Source organism: Sus scrofa, chromosome 17 (genome assembly GCF_054392235.1).
Source record: "Sus scrofa isolate SSC_HxYL_T2T_F1_AM1 chromosome 17, Sscrofa_HxYL_maternal_Yorkshire_Landrace_v2.0, whole genome shotgun sequence".
Classification (NCBI taxonomy): domain Eukaryota; kingdom Metazoa; phylum Chordata; class Mammalia; order Artiodactyla; family Suidae; genus Sus; species Sus scrofa.
The window spans coordinates 6932617-6958662 of record NC_139399.1 but is presented as its reverse complement, the minus strand read 5'-3'; the positions used below and the strand labels follow the sequence as shown (position 1 = coordinate 6958662).

Genomic DNA, 26046 nt, shown 5'->3' with positions numbered 1-26046 from the left:
CAGCAATATGCATTTTTAACTTTAACAAATATTTAATTGTGTAATTCCAATTCAAGATGCTACGAGTTTCCCTTTAACAAAATTAATCTAAAAACAAGTTTTAAATTGCAATGGCTTACATGATTATCAAATTATAAGGCATTCTTGAGTAGTAATATAATCTAAGAACAAATAAAAAACCCTATTTAAAGTGTCACAATCCATTTTTGGAGTTCCCATCATGGCTCAGCAGAAATGGATCTGACCAGCATCCATGAAGACACAAATTTGATCCCTGGCCTCACTCAATGCATTAAGGATTTGTTGTTGCTGTGAGCTGTGCTGTAGGTCACAGAAGCAATTCAGATTCTGTGTTGCTATGGCTGTGGCATAGTTTGGTGGCTACACCTATGATTCGACCCCTGGTCTGAGAATCTTCATATGCCACCACTGAAGCCCTAAAAAGACAATAAAATAATAAAATAAAATAAAATAAATAAAAAATTCACACTATATCATGAGTTCTCCTGTGACAGCACTCTAATAACTCCAATTTCCTAACCATGCTTTATAGAATGGCAATTAATAGTTGCAGAAATGATCTAGTATAAAAATTAATAAAATATAATTGTCTAAGATGCAGATTTAAAAGATTTAAAATACAATTATGATTATCAAAGAAGACCTAGATTTCAAATGAGGAATGAACAAAGGGACTGAAATATCAAGTCACGAGGATTTCTGAATTTTTGATACAAAAGAATTTACATGGGAGTTCCCATTGTGGCTCAGTGGTTAGTGAATCCAACTAGGAAGCATGAGGTTGTGGGTTTGATCCCTGGCCTTGCTCAGTGGGTTAAGGATCCGGTGTTGCTGCCAGCTGCGGTGTAGGTTGCTGACACAGCTCAGATCCTGCGTTGCTGTGGCTCTGGTGTAGGCCGGCAGCTGCGGCTCCAATTGGATCCCTAGCCTGGGGGCCTCCATGTGCTGCAGAAGCAGCCCAGGAAATGGCAAAAAGACAAAAAAAAATTACATGTTAGTTTCACATGTATATACAAAAAACTTACATGTTAGTTTAATGACTAGATATACTGAAGTTTATAAAGTTTCTCAAGAATAATGTGAAATGTACCTATTTGTAGAGATATTTCAAAAGTAAAAAATGATCTTCCAGAGATAATTTTGTATTTTCTGCTAGTCATTTTTCCTTCCAGTGAGTTTACAACAAGGAGTTGATATTATAAAAAGTCATAAATTGTGGTTTCATGCATTTGGTGTGTTCATATGTGTTTGTAATCTGGAGATACTATTAGGAGCAGATAAATCAGAACTCTGCACAAAAAGTAACTTCTACACATGTTTTCTTTAAGAGTGTTGCAGATTCGAATGTCCTCATGTAATGAATAGAGATTAAGAACCTAATTTACATAATTAGAAATTATAATCTTAGTGGAAAGGCTGGGTAAAATGCTTAGATATGTCCTCTCTTTTTCTTCTCAAAAGATTAAAAACACCTACGAAGATGATACCAAACAGTCAGATACAAGTAGTTAGGTAAGCTAAGTATGCACCAAACAGTAACTGAGAAACCATAAGAAACAGAAGGGCCAAAACGTCTTCAGTCACTATAAACGTGATATTGCATAAAACTGAGCTCAACTTGCACGATCGGTGAATAAAGATTTTGCTAGACTAAATATAACACATCATTTCATTAATTTCAAAGTGAGGATTCTTTTTAAAAACTAACTACTTCAAATTAAAACTAAGATCCATAACCAAAAAAAAAAAAGTGATGATGAAATTTTCTTTCAGTTCTTCATCAACGTCAGCGATATGACATTCAGAAGAGTCTGAGCACTTTGTTCAGGACTTAGCTTTCTTTTCCTAATTTGAATTTGAAATAATTTCCATATTCTAAAATACGGAGTTCTCTGTTCTCACTTAACTCCATTCTTTCTGTTACATCTCTCATCTTGACCCTCATTCAAGATTCCATCTGTACACATATTTAAGTATTTATGTATACTAGATCAGTGATATATCAACACTGTTAGGGATATGCTATAAATCAAAAGCCTCTGCTTTATGTTTTCATTATATATAAAAATATAAATGATTTATGTATATAAATGTATTGTTGTTGAGCAAACTTGATAAAATCATCAAAATATATTTTAAATATAAAATATAGATTGGTGTTCACAGTATATTCCTAATAATACTGATTTGTATTACTCTACAACTACTTGTTTATAAATACCACAATTACAATGCCTCTTGTGGCTCAGTGGGTGAAGTTCCTGGCATAGTATCCTTGAGGATGCAGGCTGTTGGAACCCTGGCCCTGCTCTGTGGGTTAGGGAGACCACATTGCCCCAAGCTGTGCTCTAGGTCACAGATGAAGGTCAGATCCGGCATTGCAGTGGCTCTGGCATAAGCCTGCAGATGCAGCTTGGATCTGACCCCTAGCCTGGGAACTTCCATATGCTGCAGGTATGGCCCTCAAAGGAAAAGAAAAAGCTTGTTTTTAAAGTTAAATGCTACTGTAATAAGGACGTCAATTTTATCACTGTGACAAAAGTCATTCATTCATGTAGTTGAACATGATCACCTATCACCCCCTGAATGCTGTAAATCAGTACTAGAGAGAGAAAAATCAAGAGAGAAATGTTCCTAACACATCCACTTTCCACCCGGAGAAAGAACTGGTAACCAGTAGTCTAAGGAGAATGTATGGCTTAAAAGATATTAATGGAACATGAGATGGAACCAAAAAAAAGAATTTTCAAGAATTTTCATCTAAAATTCTAAGTTCACAATTGGATAATGAGAAATATACTGTAACCTTTTTCTTGTTTATCACATGTTGCTTATTTATTCCCTTGTCATTTATGACATACTTGCTCAATATAAGTCAACTGAAATTATATAATGGAAACATTAAAAGGGAATAAAATTTAAGTCCTCTTTTCAGAATTTGGAGTTCCCTTTGTGGCTCAGCAGTTGACCAATATGAATAGCATCCATCAGGACATGGGTTTGATCCCTGACCTTGCTCAGTGTGTTAAGGATTCAGCATTGCCATGAGCAATGGTGTAGGTTACAGATGTGGTTATGAGCCCCTGTGGTTGTGGCTGTGGGGTAGGCCAGTGGCTACAGCTCTGACTGGATGCCTAGCCTGAGAACCTCCATATGATGTGGGTGTGGTCCTAAAAAGACAAAAAAAAAGAATTTAATTCTGATATATTATGAATATAATATTTCCTTTAACATATGCAGAATTCCATCTGTCTATTCATTTATTCATATTCAAAAAATTATTCAAATGTTTCTTCCTTTCAAGACCTCCTTCTTGGTGCTCCAGGAGGTGTACAACTATGTTTCCTAATCTCTAGTAGTTTATATTGATGCAGGGGCTTTGAAATGAATATATAGGTGTTCCCATCATGGCACAGTGGAAATGAATCCACCTAGGAACCATGAGGTTGTTGGTTTGATCCCTGGCCTCACTCACTGGGTTAAGGAGCCAGTGTTGCCCAGAGCTGTGGTGTAGGTCACAGACGAGGCTCAGATCTGGCGCTGCTGTGGCTCTGGTGTAGGTCGGCAGCTACAGCTCCAATTAGACCTCTAGCTGGGAAGGTCTGTGTGAACATCTGCATGCCTCAGGTGGGGCCCTAAAAAGACAAAAGACGAAAAAAATATTAAATGGAAATGAATATTTAAGTAACTGTAATACAAAATATCTGAAATCTGCAATGTTAGAATGTGACACAAGGACTAGGAGTAGATAGTTTTAAAAACTATAATTCTGAAATTGTAGGTTTTACCACATGGATGTTAAGAGACTCTGCCTCTAGAACTGGTTTTTCGTAGAGAGAAAACATGTATTCTTCCATGAGATGAAGAATTTTGAACAGACTCTTAACAAAATGATGTGGAAAACAGAGTGGAATGCCTTTATAATAACTATGATCTTGAGAAACAGAATTTTAATTTCCCAATTTCCAAAATTTCAAGTATTCTTTTAGTCTTTGTTGTTGTTGTTATGGCTGTTGCCAAGTTCAGGACATGTGGGAGCTCAGTACATTGAAGGTCCCGGGCCAGGTATCCAACTCTCACCACAGCAGTGACCATGCAGAACCCTTCACTGCTAGGCCACCAGGGAACTCCTTCCTTTAGTCTTAATGAGGAACCAAAGACAGAAACAGAGAAAAACAAATGCTCTCCAAATAACTCATTGATACTAAAATAAAAGGTGTCCAAAGGTGACAAAAATCCCTGGATGACACAGGCTATAAAGCTATGGAAGTGAAAGGCCCCAGGAAAGGCTCATAATTATTCCACTCAGGAACTGTATCCACTAAAGAACTGTATCCACTAAAGAACTGTATCCACTAAAGACTCCATTGAGGCCTGAGTATCCCAAAAGTCATGTCAGTGTGGTTGAAAAGTCATCAGAACAACATTTATCCTTGAACAAATTTCATAGTCCTTGCATTGTGGGAAAGCTTTTCCCAACACAACTGTCCTGTCACTATGTAATTTCCAGCTCATTTTTTCTTCATGCCTCACCAAATAAAATAACCAAATCAAACCAAAAAACCTCACCTAGTCATACTTATAAAATGGTTTCCTCTAACCAGCTTTCCATTACAAACATAAAATAATGATAGGTAGAACACTCATACATGTTACAGAGTAAATACTACACAAAATTAAATTCAGCAGGAAAACTCATTTCACAAGAGCACTTTTCCTTGGGATTAAAATCAGTGTCTGATGCACTGACTTTGAGTCCCTGCTGCACCTGTGCATGGCACTGGGGGTCAGGCTGCAGCTCCAGAGCCGGCACTTGTGTATAACTGGGGCCATGTGTTCCTGCAGCAGCAGCAGCCCTCTTAACCAGGAGCAACATAGCAACACCTGGCTACTGGTGGGAGGTAGGGTTTAATGACTCCAACCTTGGCCAAGCCAAGGTTAAAATTCTTTGGGAAGATGTCAGGAATCCTGCAGTCTCTGCTAATTCCTATGCCTTCCTGGTAAGTCCAAGTGACTTCTCCATGGGAGTGAGATGTGCAGGTTTCTCTAGGGGTGGCATCAATGGTGTCTGCAGGGAGGGGAAATGAGAATCTGGTTGTGGCCCTGAAGTTTCGGGGTTGTGGTGTATTCAACATGAACTGGTCTCCCAGTCAGGAGCTGTCTGAGCTTACCTCATCAGGCTAACTACCCTTTAGGACCAACTGCTTATTTGGATAGACCCCAGGTAGCTTGAACAGCCCACAGTAACAGTTTTGTGAAGGTGAATTGTGGGGCACAACATAGGCCACTAAGTGAATGCACAATCCTGGGCTTAGGTGAAATGTGCATCAGTTAGGGTGAGTGCAACATCTCACTGCTTTGGTGCTTGATCACTGGAGGGGCCCCAAGCAGGCTGAAGAGGCAATCAGTGTAAATTCTAGCTCAGGAGCAGGACTCAAACATGGAGGAGGAGGGGGAGGGTCCCTGGTAGTTGAGCAGTTTAGGATTTTGAACTGCTATGGCCTGGGTTCAGTCCCTGGTCTGATAACAGATCCCACATCCCACCATGACCAGTGCCTCTCCTCATACCACAAAGTGAGGTCTAATTGGGATCCTTAGCAGGATGTGTCCAGTAGTAACCCAAGAAACAAGCTGCTCTTCGCAGTCAAGGGCCCAGGTGCCCTGGACCCAAAGATCTTTTGTTCCTATTGTCTAAATAGGATTAAGCAGAACCAACTTAGATGCTTATCTAGTACTTGACATGAAATATTTATTTTGTGAAATAATGCAAGTGATTGTAAATCTCCACATAACTATTTGATTAAGTGCAACAGGGTACATGTGTAATCTCTCCCAGTAGTGCATCTAGCCCTTTGCCTTTATTGCACAAAAAATTATATGAGATCAGTGACCAAGACATGCAGACTGACAGGCAGAGTAGCCTACACAGTGAGAAATTAGTACAGGACACTATGTCGAATGATCCAATAATTTAAGTCAAATGTTTTAATGGTGCAATTAAAGTCATCAAATAAGGGTTCAAATATATATCTTTTCAATGAATTAATTTCTTTAAAGTCATGTTCAGGCAAGGTGCTCTTTAAAAAACCACTAATGAGCTCTGTCCACAGATGTAAGTTGTCAAAAGTTACCCAAGTTTAATGTTGAATGCAGTTTCAAACAGAAAAAGTGTCTTAAATGTACTTCTCAAAGCAAATTATACAATTTGCAAGAGCCTTGAAACTGGTAAACTAAACATTCTGACACAAATGCACTAAGTAAAAGTTGGCAACATTAAAAATAAAATAAAATAAAATAAAATAAATAAAATAAAATCAGTGACTGTATCTGATGTAGGCCATGTATCATCAACACCAGGTTCACTGGAAAAACTTTATGGCAAAGATAGGCAAGAAAACTGAGTCAGTTACTTTTTGACATTTGATGCAAGTATAGTTGATTTACAATACCAGGGTAATTTCTGCTGTGCAACATTGTGGTAATTCTGCTGTGCAACAAAATGATCCCATTACACATATCCATTCTTTTTCAGGCTCTTTGCCTATACAGATTAACTGAGAATATTGGGTAGAGCTGAGTACATTTCTTTAAACAACAACATCATCAAAATTAAGTTGAGGATTAGGTCTCTATGTATTAAATGAAGGTCCTTGACATAATTAAAGAGTGGCCTCTGTTTTTAACAAGATTTTAGTTGCCTATGTCTGCTTCCATCACTCCTGACCTGTCAAATATCTAGTAAAGACCCATTCTTAGTTCCCGTAACAAAGAGTGAGAACCAATATACAAGCAGACCCTGAGAATAATGTGTTTTCACCGAATGTCCTAAAAGCGGAAATGAAAGTTCAATTTACAAGGGGCATATATTTTGTTCAGTTGAACTGGAACACACTTGACCTAAAACAAAGTAGAAAGATGCACTGTTCCTTCTCCATTGTCTGTCCCTGGTTCAAAGACTAATCTGTGTCTGTCAAAAAAAGGCAGTCTTTGTTCTTTAGCAGGGAAAACACTTATCAAGAAGGCCCCATTCCTTGCCTTTCCTCTAGTACAGTACAGGGAGTTCCTTGAAATGTTTGAAAGTGAAATGTACAAAAGTCAAAGGAGGAGTTCCCACCATGGCACAGTGCGTTAAGGATCCAGCATTGCAGCAGCAGTTGGATAGGTGACAGCTATGGCTTGGATTCAAACCCTGGCTTGGGAACCTCCACATGTCAAAGGTGTGGCTGAAGATGAAAGTCAAAGAACAAATGTATATGTTAAATTCATATGCTAAACTATTTCCAGAGGGGTGCATAAATGAAAACTATAAAGTCTAATTATTATTCCCATGCAAGACCTGGTTATTCAGGTCCACATAAACTAGCTAGCTCTCAGAATCCCATCCAGGCACTCAGATATCCAAATAAAAAGAGTCCCTGCAGCTAGGCCTCTATTGTTTTTTATGTACTGCTAAATATCTCCCTTCCTATGGGTTGCTCTCCCAGATAATGCTTCTGCAGGCCTCAGGGTCAGTTGCCCACCGTTATGCTTTCAGCCCATGAAGGCAATGGTTTCTACAACAATGATGTGCTCAGAGGACCATGAGCAGGAGCACCCTAATTCCCTGTTCCTAGCAAATAGGCTGACTGGAGCTTCTGTCATCCACTCCCAATACAGGCATGGGGCCAGCCACCCAACTGAGGTCTATGACTGATTTGTAAGAAGAAAAGAGATTCTGGGAACAAAAGAGAAAATTTCAGGGAAGCAGGCAAGGGTCCTAGCCTGAGGAGAAAGCCAGACCTGGAGGTCAATAAGTAGAGACGTTGAATAGAAATCTGCTCTCTATAGATGTGGAATTTAATTCAATAACATGGTCTCTACATAGATACTTTCCTCCTCAAAAAAAAATTAATCTTAAGGCAAGTCAATATCATTCTACCTAAGAAGACTTGCCTAGTAAGGTCTTGCCTTTGTCAAACCCCATGGTTCTGTGGCCACAGCTACCTGGGTTCTGCCCTAACACTTTCATGGCCAAAACAAGGTACTAGTTGCCACTGCAATGGTCAAATACATCAGGACAAAGCCTTGGACGAACTAGCCTTCTTAGGAAAACTGTACATCAGAGCTCTTACAGAGCTAGGTTTGCCTTTCTGAGCTGATCCGATTGGGGTCTCTATCTTGACCCTAGTGCTGCATGGAATTCTCAGTCTCTGTTGAGGGATGAGAGAGGGGGTCTGGGAGAAAGGCAGGCTAACCGTCAAATCAAGTTCAGCTACTTCTTATCTATGGAATCAGAGATCAGCTAATCAAGTTCTTAAACCACAGTCACCTAATTAATAAAACATAAACCATAAGAGAACAGCCACGTGACAAAACAGTTGTCAGGACTCTATGAGGTAACAACAATTAAGCACACAACACAGGGTCTATCCCAGAGGAGAACACACAACAGATATTAGTTTCTTTCCTCTGTGTGCCCTTAAGACATTATTCTTAAAAATCCCATAAATCCTACCTGCTTAGAGTCTTCTTCAGAACTCTCAGGCACTGTGGAATAAAAAAGGAAAAGCATATGTTAAATGACCAAAAAATTACAGAATATTCAAAATATGCTCTGTTAAAAAGTGGTCCTTTTGGAGCATACCTGCAGATGACCCTTGGGTGAATGTTGATCATGTTACTGATATGCAATTAACACAGAAGAACCACTTCCCTTCCTTTATGTTTAGCAAATGCAAAAACAGACTGATCATATTTATCTCAGCTTGTTACCTAAAAGTTACCTGCTCTTTATAATGACCACAGGTCTAACCAAACTCTATGAGACTGACAGAAGAGGAGAGCATTTGTAGCATCAGTGTTATAAACTGAAAATAGCAAACTGAAACAGCAGGATGTTTTTGGACTTCCATCACCTGGAGCAGTTGGAGGAGAACACACTCACACTGTTAGGCTGTGACGTAACACAACTTCTCCAGCTCTGCAGTTTCAGATGAAAACAACCTATCACAAAGACGCCTGGTCTACAGGTACTTGATTTGAGAGCATGGCAAAACCTAGGGCAGGAACTCTTTCTGTCCCTATGCTACTTGTGAGACAAGCAGGAAAGACGATGTGATGATGATTTTACAAAACATAATCTCTTAAAAGGAGGATGGGGGAGAGAAAATAGGTAAACGTGTTCACCTGGATGGTGAGGGATGGAAACTAGACTTAGGGTCATGACTTTTTGATGCCTAATTAAAATAGAAGCAGGGATGTAGCAAATAGGAATCCAAGCTGGGCCATACATATAATTCAAAGACAACTTTATTCTAAGTGTAAGATAGAAATCATTATGCTTACCTTACCTAAGATGTTTACCTAGATAAATAAGAGTATAATTATTAATAGCATATAGTCTAATTACCCAATAGTGCCACAGGAATTGCTGTATAAATATCTGTTAAATATTCACCAAAAGTAAAAAATGAACCCCCAAAACAGCCCTGCAACTTCATATGCATGATGCAACTGCAACTAATGCAACATTATGTTATTACTTGCTACCTGTATGACCCACTATGAAGATAAAATATTAAGACAACACCAAAAATTACGATGGGGCTATAAGTGCTGTGTAGAAATGATTCTGTACAGCAGGTCTAAGACTGCCATCCTTGCAAAGTTCTGCTTGAATGGCCAGCCAGTGGTTGGGGTCTGCAGACCTCGATTTGGGAAAGAGTTCCCACCATGCCCTCAGGGATAAGAGTGGCTCCTGTGCCTACACAGTTAGTACAAACAATGGGGATTAGGCAGAACTCCTGCTTTCCTTCTGGGAGTCTGGACCTTTGGCATATGCTAGGGAGAGCATCTCTCTATGATGAGCCTGTGATAGGAACTCTTGGGCATTGATTCTCCAATGAAACTCTGGTTCTGCTGGACCTTTTCCCGTGATGTCATCATCTGATGCTGGAGGAATGATGCCCATGTGGTAACTCCACAGGGAGAGGACTCCTGCCAGCGTGCACCATTTTTTTCCCCTAGACTTCACTCCCCACACCTTTTCCTGGACTGATTTTGTTTTGTATTCATTCACTCTATTCAGTCCCAAGCCTGACTACAACCACACACTGAATCCTGGGAGTTGTAGCAAACGAATGACCCTGGTGTGGCATGGAGAGCCACTGAAACAATTGCATTATTTACATGAAATTGCTATGACTGGGATGAATGTGTTATGTGGAATTACAGGCAGGTCCTTTCACAGAATACCTTGCATTGAATCTGTTTCTCTTGATGTCTGCCTTGAAGATTCCTCTGTTGTTAGATCTATTTGAATAAAGTTGTAAAGGGATTGATGAAACAGTGATGTCAGAAAATAATGTGAATCAAACAACAACCATATTTTAACCAGAATTAAAAAACCAGAGAGAGGAGTTCCCATTGTGGCTCAGTGGTTAACGAATCCAACTAGGAAGGATGAGGTTGTGGGTTTGATCCCTGGCCTTGCTCAGTGGGTTAAGGATCCAGCATTGCCGTGAGATGTGGTGTAGGTTGCAGATGTGGCTCGGATGCTGCATTGCTGTGGCTCTGGTGTAGGCTGGCGGCTACAGCTCTGATTCGACTCCTAGCCTGGAAACCTCCATATACCACAGAAGCGGCCCTAGAAAAGGCAAAAGAAAAACAAAAAAACAAAAAACAAACAAAAAACCAAACAAAAACAAACAGAGAATCCTGGTGATTAATAACACATTCTATAGTATGACTTTTCCTATGAAGAAAATGAAAACATCATTGAATCTTCTCCAAATAAGTAGGGTTTAATTCATTTTTAAAACAGTCAGGAATCATCAATGAACTGAGATAATTGAAACCATATAACTAGCATAAGAATAAAATAATGTACTTCTGATTATAGAGTTCTTTTTATTTCCTTATTTTTCTTAATTTCTTATGAAACCAAATACCTGGTACACCTATTAAGGGCAGGTGTTCACCAGAAAAGTCAAAAAGCTAAACAAAATTGCATCCAAGATGAAGGGTGAGATGAAGGGGGAGTTATCTACTCCATCTCAAAAATAGTCGACTTGATCATTAAAAACCAATAGTATTTTTTTTTTTTTTGTCCTTTGCCATTTGTTGGGCCGCTCCTGCGGCATATGGAGGTTCCCAGGCTAGGGGTCTAATCGGAGCTGTTGACACCAGCCTACGCCAGAGCCACAGCAACGCGGGATCCGAGCCGCGCCTGCGACCTACACCACAGCTCACGGCAACGCCGGATAGTTAACCCACTGAGCAAGTGGCAGGGATCGAACCCGCAACCTCATGGTTCCTAGTCGGATTTGTTAACCACTGCGCCACGACGGGAACTCCACCAATAGTATTCTTAAACTCTCATAGAAGGGAAAAGGGAAAGTATATTCTGGTTAAAGCACAGGTTACAGATTTCTGAAAAAATACAATCCTTTAAATGTATTCCACATTAAAACTATGTCAGGTAAGTCAATTCGTATTTGACAATTCAGGAGACACTTTAAAATTATGGGGGATTGTCGTCAGCAACACTGTCATTGTGGTACAGATGTAAAGCAGTTTAGCCTAAAAAATTAAGGGAATACAAGGTAAATTTTAGGATAGGTAGCCAATTACATTAAAAGAACTGGACCCATTTGTCAATCATAAGTTATGTTAGAAATGTGCTCTAATAGTAGTAGAGCCCAAGACAATTGTCATTAGGGTTGAGATTCAGAAGGCAGGAATAAAAGTGGAGATATTAGAAGGCAACTTAAAAGAGAATCAAGAGTGACTTTTTACTGGTATCACCCGAATTTCCCAACTACTGAGAACTAGGATATGCAGCATATCACCTTCTATTTTCTCTGTGGCATTTTCTTAGTTTTCTGCAATGAGATATATGAGATGTCACTTTGCTCACACTGCTAGTCTCTAAATGGCTTCTGATCAAAATGAGAAACTCCTGTCAAAACATGCCGTGGTGACTCTCCATCAGAGTCAGGGGTCTGACATTGGCTTGCCCCTGGTGCTGCCAGATTTCATTCCAGGGTTCATCTAGAAGAGTATACAAGAAACAGGGAAGAAAGACAAGAATTGTTTTCACCCTTGGCCTCCAGGATATGACCAACTCCAGACAAACACCGGTAGGTGTGCTCACCAGGCCAGACCACATTTCCTGCCCCTGCATGGGGCACCTGTTGCAGTCACAAAAGAGCTATAAAGGACCTTGGTAGATGTGATCATTTTTCCAGGCCAGGTATCTAACCTGTGTCACAGGTCCATGGCAGTGACAATGCCAGATCCTCAAGTCACTGAGCCACCAGGGACCTCTCCAGAGACACATTTTTGTAATTGGCTAGTATTCAAATTCCACAAGGGGGATCCCTGCAGAATGTGTCTCAGATTGTCTCCAAGAGACCTTCACTTTGTCCCCTTGTGGAGTTCACAGCCTCTCCTACTTGCCTCTAGCTTCTCCTCAAGTCTTCTTTCCTAACCATTCCCACAGCACATTTTGTGCCCCAGCGGAACAGAGCTGCTTACAAATCCTGCTGAGTTCACTGGTCCATCTAAAGCTGTGCACAGCTGTTCTTCCTGCCAGACATGTAATCCTAACAGATGGTTCTCCTACCAAACACTGGCCTTCTGCCTCTCTACCTGCCTAATTTCTCCTCACTCTGCATGCTTACCTTAAAGACTACCCACTGTATAATAACTCATTTCCTCACAATGGTCTTAAAATAGCTGGTACTTATCCAACACCAATAGTAACAATGGAAAAATCTGGACAGTGATCAACTCCTAGTAGCTTTGGGCCACAGTCATAGATCAAGTCTGGTAAAGAATAAAAAATGGCAATGATAAGAACAAGGTTTTGGAGAGCAGGGTTTCAAATGATTGCATTCGAGAGCATCAGAATAGTGCTTAATACCTGCTAGACACTTGACAGCTATTTGTTAAGGGAACAATTAACAAAGAAATAAAAGTGCTTCCTTTGAAAATCCTGTCTAGAAAAATACAGACATTAAGCAGGGACAACTCTATGATCAGCAACTTGAAGGACATCCACCGTCTTTCTATCTCCAATAACTTGTAACATCAGCCTATAGAAGTTTTTTGACTGACAGAGGAATACTAAGGTGTCCTCATACAGTTCAGATTGCACCTTGTGACAGGTGCTACATCCAGGGAACAGGTGCTTCTGACCACATGAGGTATTTTTCTGCTTTTTTTTTAAGATTTGGATGAGTCCCAAGTTGGGCTACTTGAATAATTGTTAGGATAATCCTTTAATGAATGGCAAAGAAGAATCTTATTCACACAAAATTTTAGAGTGTCATGACATTTATCCAACAAACAGAAGAAAATATCTGGTTCCAATGAAGTCACTCCGTCTCACTCTCTTTGGACTTGTGAGGAATGAAGTTGGTAAAAGTGAGACCTCTTGGCTGGGTGTAATAATATGCAAAATAACCAGCACTTCTTGGCCAGGCATTGCTTTTCCAACTTCCGTACTATTGGCAGGTAGTTTTAAAAAGTAGTCTCTTATTGGTATGCTGAGCACTGGCTCAGTTCTGCAGTTCTTGTTTTTTGTCATTTGTTTATAGTACCAGGAATCAATTGCTAAGTTCCCAGTTTTAAAGAAGGTAACTTTTTTTTTGTTGTGAGTCACACAGGAAGTCCAAGAAGGTAACTTTTGTAGGGAGACTAATCGCCATGCAATGACTCATACTCATCTATGAAATGTAATCCATGCATTATAAAAATTAAAGGGTCATTTTTATAGCAAGACTGGTTTGTTATGATGAGATTATACAGGAAATACAACACACTAACATAGAAATCTTTTTTATTTAGCATCAGCTTGGGTCACTACTAAAGTGCAGACTCAACTCAAGGCCTGGCACACTGGGTTACAGAGTCTGGCATTTATGCAGCTCCAGCTTTGTTTCAATCCCTGGGCCAGATATAGCCATTAAAAAAAAAAAAAGAAAAGAAAAGAAAAGAAAAGAAAGGAGATTCCCTTGTGGCTCAGCAGGCTAAGGACCTAATGTTGTCTCTGTGAGGATGTAAGTTCCATGCCTAGACTTGCTCAGTGGGTTATGGATCAGGTGTTGCCCCAAGCTGCAGCATAGGTCACAGATGCTGCTCAGATCTGGTATTGTTGTGGCTGTGGTGTGGGCCAGAAGCTTCATCTCTGGTTTGACTCCTAGCCTGGGAACATCCTTAAGCTTCAGGTGTGGCCTTCAAAGAAACAAAGAAACAAAAAAACCCATTTTTCCTATTTACAGGATTTTAAGCTCCATAGCTAAATGCATTCATTTCTTTTCAACAACACTGTCTCTGATATTAAATTATGTAAATTGATTTCTTAAACAATTCTGGATTCTAAACTATTAATAATTTAATTAACTAAAAAAAACCCAGAAGCAATTTACACAAGGTTCTTTTCATTGCTCTTTCATTATCAAAACATCTTCACTCTTACTTTCTCTATGGTAAGATCACTAAAAGTAATTCACTGTCAGCAGTCTTACCTAGGTTACTATCTTGAGCAGGAGTTTTAGGTCCCATTTCTCGTTTATACTCCAAAATCACGTGGTGATTCCTATGTACAAAAGAATATGGTAAATAGTATTACTATTTAATACTCATGTAAAAACCAGTTACCATATATATTAAATTCTTTGATGTCTGACAATATCAGAGCTAATTTCAAAACTTGAGCTGTCCCATATGCTTCAAATTTGTATGTTTTACAAATATTTTACTTAGCATATAATTACAGAATAAAATAAAGCACAGTGAAGTAGTCATTGAATTGAGGGCAGAAAAGTGCCATAAATTAACTAGGGAAAGCTTGACATATGGAAAGTATCTGCAACTAAGAAATCCTAGCTCTGTAACTAACAGTTATTTGTTCCTGGAAAAATTGCATCTCTTCAGCTCAAAGTCTTCTTCTATGACACTGGAGCCTCATTGCCTAAATTCACAAGGGCACTGGGAGGGTTTGAAGTGATAATATAACCCCCAAAGTGGTCACAGAGAGACCAAAAGAATAGAATCATTCCTTCTTGAATTTTATCACTAGAACTATATTGGAATCCCGAAGAAAGCCCAATGTGTGTTTTTTCATTGGTATAATATTCCAACATTGCAGGTTTCAGGGAAAAAAAATGTTTCTAATTATGGTGAGTAGCTGTTCTCTCTTTGTGGTTTGCCATTTAGGGAATCTCAGCTATGAGATAATTGGTACGTGGATTTATCTATAAATATATGGCCTCATTAAATTAGACAACATCGTGGTCCCCCATTATTGTAGCTAATCGCACCAAGAGCAGAAACCTAACAGAAGTCAGGACGTGGCTTGGACCACTACGGTTTCCTTCTCTATCTACTCAAACTCTGAACCAGCAGGTCTGCACTAGAGTGATGCTTCAGCTCCATGGTCATCTCCAATTTATATGGAAGACAACTCTACTTGTAGGCTGGGCACTGATGAGTCATGGCCAGGGCTTCCCTCTGCTAATGCCCACTAACCTACTCGAGATTCAGTGATTTCTGGTGAATGGCATCTTTAGGAATGAGAATCTGAAAGTATGTTGAAGGTTGACACCTACAGAAAGCATCTGGAAGATTTTGAGGACAGTGGAAAACAAGACTGGAGGGGCCGAGCTTAACTATGGACTCTCAGGCCAGCTGCACCTACTAGTCTGGGAAGGATGACATGGGACCTTCCACAACCTAAGAAGACTGCTCCACAGGATAGAATGCAGCCTTAAGGTTCAGGTGGTACCAAAGGAGAAAGGAAAGTCTGATCTCTCCCTGCAGCATCACTGGAATCTGACAGCCTAAAATGGTCCCCACTAACATCTGCTGGGAGAAAAGACAACCAAAAGCCTCCACGGATAACTTCTGAAGATCTGGGCTACGATGTGCACTCCACATAAGGCTTGGGCAGCAGGGTGCAGGGTGTGCATGGTTAAAGCTAGGAGGCCCAGGTGCCAGACTGGGTGCCAATGCTGTGGAACAGAGACTGAGCCACGAGCCTATGTGGAAGAACTGAAAACAGTGGCTTTTCAGGCTAAAGGTGAGTAACCATGAAGCTAGAGGAACCTGGATCAATGCGGGCATCCTGGGAGAATAGATCTATCATGACCTGACTGCAGGACCAGTTTCTTTTTTCTTTTCCTTTAAAATTATTTTAATTATGGTCTTTACAGAACAACATCTAGACTCCAGATATTCAGCTGCCAAGGAGACCCTGTGAAGGCCAGTTTTCGTAGCAATGCTGCAGTAAAGGTATCAATGGAAACAATGGAATGATCAGAACATCACTTTTTCCCTCCTAATGACTGTGGATTGTCTCTTTGATCTCAGGGAATCACTTAGGTTCATGGAAAAGTGAAGTGGGAGAGTAGAGAAGGAAGTCCCCAAGGGAACCAAAAAAAAAAAAAATAGGATTTTCTGCTTAAATGAAACGCTTCAGACCCAAATAGCTAGTTAGAAAAATAAGAGATGGACACTCTGTGCTCCATGCATAGAGGTTACACTTGGAATTAAACAGGCAATGTTAGCATCATAAGGATCAAGGCCTTTAGAGCACTGGAATCAAGAATTCTGTGCCCAGGCCACATCAAACTAGTCTGGCCTTTGGCCTGGTGTCCAGCTGATGATGGGGAGTATCTCCAAGGTATTCCCAAGCCACCTGCATCAAACTATGAATGCTCACCTGTCACATAACAAGGAACTGGCAAGTGATTTGTCACCTCAGTTCAGGGATATAAATGGTACTTTAATGCAAACACATATGATGACCCTTGATAACAGCATAGTCTTCTGCATTCCGTCCATAGAGATCTTGAGGAAAGATATCAATGCCTTGCTCAAGACGAAGCCTGACTACACTCGATGAGGCATAATTTATGCCAAGTATGAGGGCTGTTCTAAAATACAGAGAGAGAGCTTCAAGCTTCAGAACTCTAGGTAACTGAATTAAGCAACAATTTTGATATGCTTTATCAAGTTAATATCTTGCCCATCCATGTAGAATTGACCATTTACATGCTCGAGGGTTCACCTCTGTAAATTACATCCAAAGCTAGAATAAAGGGCCAAAAAGAAGTCTTCTGTCTCACTGGAATAGCATGTGAGAGAAGTGGCTACTTTAAAGTCATTGATGGACAATAAATTATGCTGAGGTCATTTATCTGAAGTGAGTGAGTATTTAAAGGAAGTATTTCCCATTTCGTCCTTACTCATACATTTTGCTTCAGTATCAGCTAGAGGTCAGGCTAAGGAAAAGCTATTTGCAGGCTTAAAACAATAGTAATAATAATAATTGTAATAATAATTATTCCAATGAAAACAATCATGGTTACTGCTGATGCTGCTGCTAAGAATGTGTTGGACACTAAATTAAAAATAGGACATTGAATCTTTCTTATAAATATCCATGCTGGAAGGATATATTACTATCCTCCCTTTGCTTATCAAGAAACATGTTCCTTGACAGTAAGTATGGCTCCCAAGGTCATACACCTAACAAGTAGGAAGGTTAGGACTTAAAACCAGTCTGAATCTAAAGCCCATCTCTTCCCCCTGTATCACCCACCTATGACTTGTTTTCATTAAGGGAAATGTTTATTCAGTAAAAGCTATCTTTCCTCCTTTTAAACTAATCAATTGAAAATTTTAAACAATTAAAACACTAAATTATACTAGAAATAAAATTGATAAAAGTGATGAGTCCATAATATCTGGTAGTAGGGATTAACAGGCAGTTAGTATAATGTAATATCACCACTATTCTTCAAAGAAAGCAATGTAAACAAAGATTCATTCCAATGACAAATTTAGGAGTTCCCCTGTGTCTTGGCAGCTTAAGAATTGGGCACTGTCACTGCTATGGCTCTAGTTATAGCTGTGGTGAAGATTCAATGCCTGGATTGGAACTTCTGCATGCTGCAGGTGTGGCCAAAAAAATTGAAAAAGTCAAAAACAACTCCTTTATGTTTCATATTCATTTCTTAAAGACAAATGTATACAAAGTAGAGGTTAAAATAGTATTACAAATGCATTCAGAAATTTAATACTGTGTAGATTAAAAATTAGAATCCAAACATTATAAGACTAATACGAAATCCCTCAGCTCTTGTAAGATTATCTGACACCAAAAAATCAGGTTGAAAGTGACCTTAGTGGATATGATAAAGGAAAACAAATATCCTGCGATCTAGTGATTTTCATGCTACCCAGTCAGGATAATTGCTTTGTTTCCCTCACTGATGACGTGTTGAGGATAAGTTATACCTATTAATTTCATCTTTCTCTTACCACTCTAGAACAGCACCATGTTTTTTTCCTTCAGAATAAACTACTATACCTTTTCATCTTATCAACTGCATGCATGATTTCTTGTTTCCTTAATAAAAATTCCACCATTTTCTGTTTTCACTGACAGCAAGTAAAAGTGGTGTCAGGTCATCCTGTAAAACAGCAAAAACAATTTATAGTGTACAAAAGGACACCTTTCTAAATGGAATTTAAAACATAGAAAAGAGTCTCTGAACTTAAGTGGATACTACAGAAAGTCCATAAAAAGGACCCCCTTCCTTCTCGGTGCTCCTTCTCTTTAAAACGCTCCTCCTCTACCTCCTTGAAAGGTTAACTGCAAAGTCAGTCTCCAAAACTCATTTCCAATAGTTACCGGTTCTGAGTGTTTTGCTTCTCTCACAGTATTTTTCAGGTAGACCTTAAGTGTAGTAATTTTCTTGCTCTACCAGGACTCTAAACAATACTCCAAGATAATAACATAGTCCTAAGACAATTGCATTTTTAAGGAACAAGGCTGAGGAGAATGATCTAATGCTGTCTGCAGTATGCCTAACCTAGCCAATGACTGCCATGATTAACCTCCTAAGGTTGCTAGATATTCCAACTGGAATTGATTCTTTACATGTATAAGGAAAGAAAGATAGTTCTTAAAAGCAGCTGATGGAGCTCCTGCTGTGGCCCAGAGGGTTAAGGATCGGGTGCTTTCTCTGAGACTGGGAGGGTTCGATCCCCAGCTTAGCACAGTGAGTTAGGGATCCAGCATTGCTGCGGCTATGACCTAGGTTACAGCTGAAGCTCAGATTCCATTCCTGACCCAGGAACTTCCATATGCCCCCAAACAAACAAGCAAGTAAACAAACAAAAAAATAAACAACAATGTATAAGTTCTAACATCCCATTCTTGAGAGATTATTGTAAAATTATGAACTCAACTATAAATTAATATAGACAGGCATTACAATCTTCAAATTTCTGTCAGAAGAAACTGTCCAAGAGGAATTGTCAATTCCTAAATGCTTTCAGGAGGCAAAGTCAGTGACCTGAGTATGTGAAGATCTCAGGGGAGGAGAGCACACAGGGAACACAGGCCCCACCTGGAAGGGCTGGCCTCTGACTGCAAACCAAACAGTCCTAAGGGCTCAAGGGGGACCAGACTGAAATGCAGATTTCTGCATCCATCTCCTAAATGTTACATGCTGACCCAATGAATGGGTGGAGGCTGAGCCTTTCCTCCTAAGGGGAAGTTGTTCCTTCTGGGGTCAAGGGTGGCGGGGAGACCGAGCTCTGCCCTTTCTGTGGGAACCACCTTTCTCTAGCCTCTGATGTGGTTTCCCAGGTAACAGGGCCCGATGCATTGTACTCAGCATACATAGTATTATAAATAAAATACATGTACATCAAAACCCACAACCACTTGTACTTAAGAAAATGAAGTTAGTTGAGCCATACCCTGTCTCTTGCTTCAATGTTAGCATTGTATGAAAGCAGCTTTGCTGAAATGGAGATATTCTGACCAAAGACAGCACAGTGGAGGGCTGTGTCGCCACTGGCATCCATGAGATTTGGGTCAGCACCATGTTCCAGCAGAATACTGGTACATTCTTCTTGCTGGCTCTGGACAGCCTGTCAGTAATTATGCCAAGAAACAGGTGGTAAGTTCTGCGAATCCAAAGGAACATTCCACAACTTTCACCAAAGCCTTAGACTGAAATGAGATAAACACATTTTCACTCTAAGTCATGGATCAAATGCATTTCCTGGTAACATGGTTGGTCACCACATACCTTTATCAGTGCTGTCCTGTTCTCACTGTCACAGAGGTTAATCTGGCATTTCCACTCTACTAGTAGAGTCACTACTGCTGGAGGGCCACTGGCACAGGCCAGATGCAGAGCAGTCCTATCAAAATGAATGGGCTTTTTAGGACATTGCACTGCACTATTTCAAAACATACAATGAAGTAAACATTCAATAACATGTTGTTCCTATCCCTTTAAGAGAAATGCTTAGTTTGCTTCTGCAGAAAGAGCAATATTCTTAACTCTTATCACTCAGCAAGCTCATTAATGAAAGAACATCTCCAAAGAGAAAGAATGGGACCTAGAAATTCAGCTCCACTTGGGTTTGAATTCTACTTGAACTCTGTCACTTCTCAGCTGTCACTTAGCCTTTCCGGGCCTCCATTTCCCCATCAACAGAATCTGAGTAAAGCATCTCTGACTTTGGAATACAATTGATAATTCACAATGTCTTAGAACTATAATTGGCAGCACTATTTATCATTTCTCAGTTTTTCTATTGTTTTAACTATCCTGATGTCTTTTGTCTGAAGTTTCTGCCTGTTTTTTTTTGTTTGTTTTGTTGTTGTTGTTTTGCCTTTTTTTGTCTTTTTTTTAGGGCCCCACTTGTGGCATATGGAGGTTCCCAGGCTAGGGGTCGAATGGGAGCTCTGGCTGCCCCCTTATGCCATAGCCACAGCAACGCAGGATCCTCAACTTACTTACTTACTTACTTACTTACTTAGTGGGGCCAGGGATCAAACCCACAGTCAGGTTCATTAACCACTGCACCATGACAGGAACTCCAGCTTCTGTGTTTTAAATTGAGTAGAGTTAATATAAGTAGATGTTATATGTGTATACTGATACCATATATAGATTTGAAGATTATAAAGTCTATACTTCATTTATACTTATTATAAAATATTAGAAATATTCTTGTTGTACAACATACCCTTATAATTTATTTTAAACCTAATAATTTGTGCCTGTTAGTCCTCTTACCCTATATTAGCCCTCCCCTTCCCTCGCCCTCTGGTACCCACCAGGTTGTTCTGTAGATCTGTGAGTTGGCAGCATTTCTTAATTTCTTTGGGTTCTGTTTTTTGTTTGTTTGTTTTCTGGCTGCACTTGCAGCAGGTGGAATTTCCAGGGCCAGTGATCAAACTCCTGCCACAGTTGCAAGCTAAACCACTGCAGTGACTACACCAGATCCTTAACCTGCTCTGTCACGAGAGAACTCCTAAAATTTCTTATTGGTACATAAAAGGGTAGGACATCATACAGTCCATGGTGCCTTATGGATTACGTGAAATAATGGTCTATACAACAGGTCTACTGCAGTTCTAGGCCCATGACTGGCACTGAAATAAATTTTACTTCCTAAAAGCATTAGGCATAATATTGCACATCAAATGTACTTCAATTTAAAAACTTAAAACAGGAAGTTCCCATTGTGGCTTAGGGGAAATGAATCTGACTAGCATCCATGAAGACACAGTTCTGATTCCTGCCTTGGTTAAGGATCCAGTGTTGCTGTGAGCTGTGCTGTAGGTTGCAGATGCAGTTCACGTCCCACATTGCTGTGGCTATGCTGTAGGCCAGCAGCTCCAGCTCCAGTTCAACCCCTAGCTTGGGAACCTCCATATGCCACAGGTGTGGCCCTAAAAAGACAATAATGATAATAATAATGATGATGATAAACAAAAGCAGTATGGCGAAAGAGAATTAAATAAATAAACAAAGCAAGAACTTTTTTAAAAAGGCCCTTCTTATTCTGCTTTTCAGGGAACTTTAAGCCCCAGAAAATTCAGGATTCCTGAATAGGCATGGCTCATTTTATTCATCATTTGGATTTATAGAATTATGAAATCTGTCATTTCCAAAGATCATTATTAGTATTTAGTAATATTATCAGCTTTCAAAAGGACAAGTAGAGGTTATCTTTTACAATTTCCTACCTTCAGAAAAGCTTTTGTGTGCAAGAAGGGTGGATGAGCTTCAACTGAGATTAAGTCAATGCTTTAATTTTAAATTTCTCTCCTTGCTCATAGGAGGCAATATGAAGCTTTTAAGAAGGACAAGGTTCTAAGAGATAGATGAAGGCCCCTGAGTAGAATATGTCTGCTACAAAATAGGTGTTTCAAGTCATACTGGATTAACAAATGGATTAAAAGAATGAATAAATATAATTGGAGGGTTGAGTATTTCTAAGGAAAACATCTAGAAACGTAATACAATAATTTTTGCCATATTCATAACTATTTATACATGCTTATTTCTTACTTTTTACTTTCATAAGCACATGACTAATACCTTATAAACTCTTGCAATAGTGATACTCATCATTTACACTATGTTCTATTTTCCAAAGAATGCAAAGTAAAATAACTAATCTATAATCACTTACCTATCATATGTAACAAAGCCAAAGATGATTGAAAATATACATATATAATTAAATATATACCTAGTAAAATCTACAAAAAGATTCCCTTTCCTTTTTTGTTGGCCACACCCACAGTGGATGGAAGTTCCCAAGCAAGGATTGAACCCAATCCTTAACCTGTGGCACTACAAGGGAATTCCTGCCTTTACTTCTGAAGAGACTAAGCCTGGTCGGAAGATAGCAGTCCTCCAAAAATTTCAGGAAAAACAAGCAAAAAAATGGCAAGTGAGAAATTATATTTAAATATGCAAGATTCATATTATTGCTCTTTCCCAGGATTATTTCATTAATCACAAGAAGTTACTAGAATTTTTTTCCAGGTTGAAATCACATACTTTTTAGAAGGGAAAAGAAAATTTCATGTGTAATACAAATGCTCAGAAGTAAATTTTGTTCCATTTTGGTACATATTTTTGGTTAAGATAAGACCACAGTCTTCTTGTGTTTATATGTAATCCAACTAATTCTTTTCTCAATGATTTACCAAAGCACATCTTTGCTGGGTCAACATACAGCCATTATCTAAGCCATCTTCCATGGTCACATGTTACTCCACACCAGATGCACTGCATTTTACTTACAAAATCCTTTTAGTGAGTTCTTCCTAATACACAGCTATTTTAAGCAGTGTTGAGAAAAGCATACTGCATGTTATTTATCTCTAATTTATCTCTAGTTATCTCTAAGGATTTACTTCTACTGAGTATAAATAGAATTGATGTGTAAGGGGGATATACATTTCTATAATGGGATACTTATCACCAAAGTGCTTATTTGAAAAGTCAAAAGTGGAGTTCTCTTGTGGAGCAACAGGTCAAGGATCTGGTGTTGCACAGATCCTGCAGTGGCTTGGGTGGCTGCTATAGCAGTTTTGATTCCTGGCACACTCAAAAAGAATAAAAAAAGAAAAAGAAAAGAAAAGTCAAAAAGTGACTTAAACTTGAAGCACCAGTAAGTACAAGAACCACAGTTTTTTATCTTCACATATTTTGTGATGGGAAAATGGTATTTCATTCCTCTTTTAACTTAAATTCCTTTCCTTACCAGCAACATTATATATTTTTTTCCTATATCCAAGGGTCACTTATAGATATACAAAAAGCCACTTTGCCCAGTTGCAAATTAGAGGTTTTTTTCCCTTGTTGATTTCAATGACTTCTCTATAAATGATGATATATATATGTATATGTATACATATCTGTCTAATACAACTCTGTTGTAAATTTTGTAAAGGCCATTGTGTTTTCTCTTGTTAATCTTATTTTCTGATAGAGAGGGTTTTAAAATTTTTATGTTATCAAGTCAACATCTAAAATTCTTGCGTTTGGAGTCATTCTTAGGAAGATCTTTGGCAGCATAAAAAAAGGTACGAATAGGCATTTGTGTCTTCTTCTGATACTGTCCTCATTTTCCATATTTAAATATTTTTATTTCTCTGCTCCTCCACAATGCAGATGTTCCAGGGCCAGGGAGTGAACCCACACCACAACACTGATCTGAGTCACAGCAGTGACAATGCCAGATCCTTAGCCCTCTCTGCCACCAGGGAACTCCTTTATTTTAGGGGATTCCTTCTTTATGTGTCCTGAGGCCATGCCTGCAGCATGCAGGCATCCCTGGTCTGGCTGCCACTGGGATTCAATCCCTTGCCCCAAGAAATTCCACATGCCATGGATGCAACCAAAATAAAATACATACATACAAATAAAATTATGGATATAAAATTATGTACATTAAAACTAAAATACTGTTGGAGTTCCTGTCATGGCCTAGGGGTTAAAGAATCTGACTAGTACTCATGAGGATGTGGGTTTGATCCCTAGCCTCACTCAGTGGGTTAAGGATCCATCACTGACTTAAGTTGTGGTGTAAATCACAGAGAGGGCTTGGATCCACCATTGCTGTGGCTGTGGTGTAGGCCAGCTGCTATAGCTCCAATTTGACCCCTATCCTTGGAAGCTTCATATGCTGTGGGTGAAGCTCTAAAAAAAAAAAAAAAAAAAAAAAAGAAAGGACAAGAATAAAAAATAAGAATGAAATACTCTTTATGTTGAATTCTGTTTCTACAATTGCAGGTATTCAGTAAAATCACTTTAAAACTGTCAGTGAAGTGATCTTTAAGGGGAATTATGGGCAGTATTGAAACTAGCTAAACCTTTTGCTCTTGGTGCCTATAAACCTACTGGGCACTAGAGCCATGTAGGTGTCCATGGAGCCCCTGAGGAAAAAATGACAGGAGGGCTCCTACCAGGTCTGCCCACACCCTCAACCCCTCCTGGCCACCTGGTTACCTGTTCCTCTTGTCTTTATAATTGGGGCCATTTTTTCCTGAGCAGCACACACAGGCTGCCCTGTGAATCCTCCAGAGATCCTTGTCTTGGACATGGTACCTGGGATGCTGGTTGACTCTATTAACGCCCTCCCTGCAGGGGCTGGTGGAGGAATCCGAGGACAACACAGGCTTCTTACTGCTGAAGCCAAAAATCTTCTTCATCTTACAGTGAATGGGCCTCAGCCACACCACACCTCCTCTTTGGCTTTTCACTGAATCCTGAGTCCAACAAGAGCACTCTAGGTTAGGACCACTGCCTCTCCTCAGAGCCAAGTGGCAAAGTAGGAAGTTTAGATTCCTAAACGTAGTGGATTCCATGCAGCGTGATTGAATGCAGTGGATTCTATTCAGTGTGGTGCAATGGAACCCGATTGAATGCAGATGATTCCATGCAGCGTGGCACAATGTATCCCGATTGAATGCAGTGGATTCCAGGCAGCGTGATTGAATGCAGTGGATTCCACGGAGAATGGTACAATGGAACCTGATTGAATGCAGTTGATGCCATGTGGCGTGGCCCAATGGATCCCGATTGAATGCAGTGGATTACATGCAACGTAATAGAATGCAGTGGCTTCCATTCAGTGTGTTGCAATGGACCCAGATTGAATGCAGTGGATTCCATGCAGAGTGATTGAATGCAGTGGACTCCATGCAGCATTGTGCAGTGGATTCAGATTGAATGCAGTGGATTCCATGGTGTGTGGCACAATGGATCCCGATTGAATGCAGTGGATACAATGCAGGGTGGTTCAATGGATACCGATTGAATGAGTGGATTACATGCAGTGGGATTGAATGCAGTGGAATCCATGGAGCGATGTGAAATGGATCCCGGGTGAATGTAGTGGATTCCCTGCAGTGTGGCGCAGTGGATCCCGATTGAATGCAGTGGATTCCAAGCTGCGTGATTGAATGCAGTGGATTCCATGCAGCGTGGCCCAATGGATCGTGATTGAATGCAGCAGATTCCATGCAGCGTGGCATAATGGATCCCGATTGAATGCGGTGGATTCCATGCAGTGTGGCATAATGGATCCCGATTGACTGCATTTGATTCCATGAAGCGTGGCACAATGGATCCCTACTGATGCAGTTGATTCCATGCAGCATGATTGTATGCAGTGGATTCCATTCAGTGTGGTGCTATGGATCCC

The 26046-nt window shown here is 39.7% G+C and overlaps 1 protein-coding gene and 1 non-coding gene across 2 annotated transcripts in view; one reads left to right on the top strand and one right to left on the bottom strand.

The window, feature by feature from the left end:
* The window catches only part of LOC110258846 (ankyrin repeat domain-containing protein 26), an 82677-nt gene extending 57626 nt beyond the window's left edge, over nt 1-25051 (bottom strand). The window contains 7 exon segments of the mRNA XM_085004472.1: nt 8516-8547; nt 16801-16940; nt 18380-18440; nt 18443-18482; nt 19780-19953; nt 20115-20229; nt 24849-25051. Of these exon segments, the coding sequence (XP_084860598.1) occupies nt 8516-8547; nt 16801-16940; nt 18380-18440; nt 18443-18482; nt 19780-19953; nt 20115-20229; nt 24849-25051 (765 nt within the window).
* On the top strand, nt 4764-4899 carry LOC146395122 (small nucleolar RNA SNORA76). Its single transcript, XR_014833008.1, has one exon. It is a non-coding gene; the product is annotated as a small nucleolar RNA SNORA76 (small nucleolar RNA).
* Nucleotides 25052-26046: the final 995 nt, after the last annotated feature.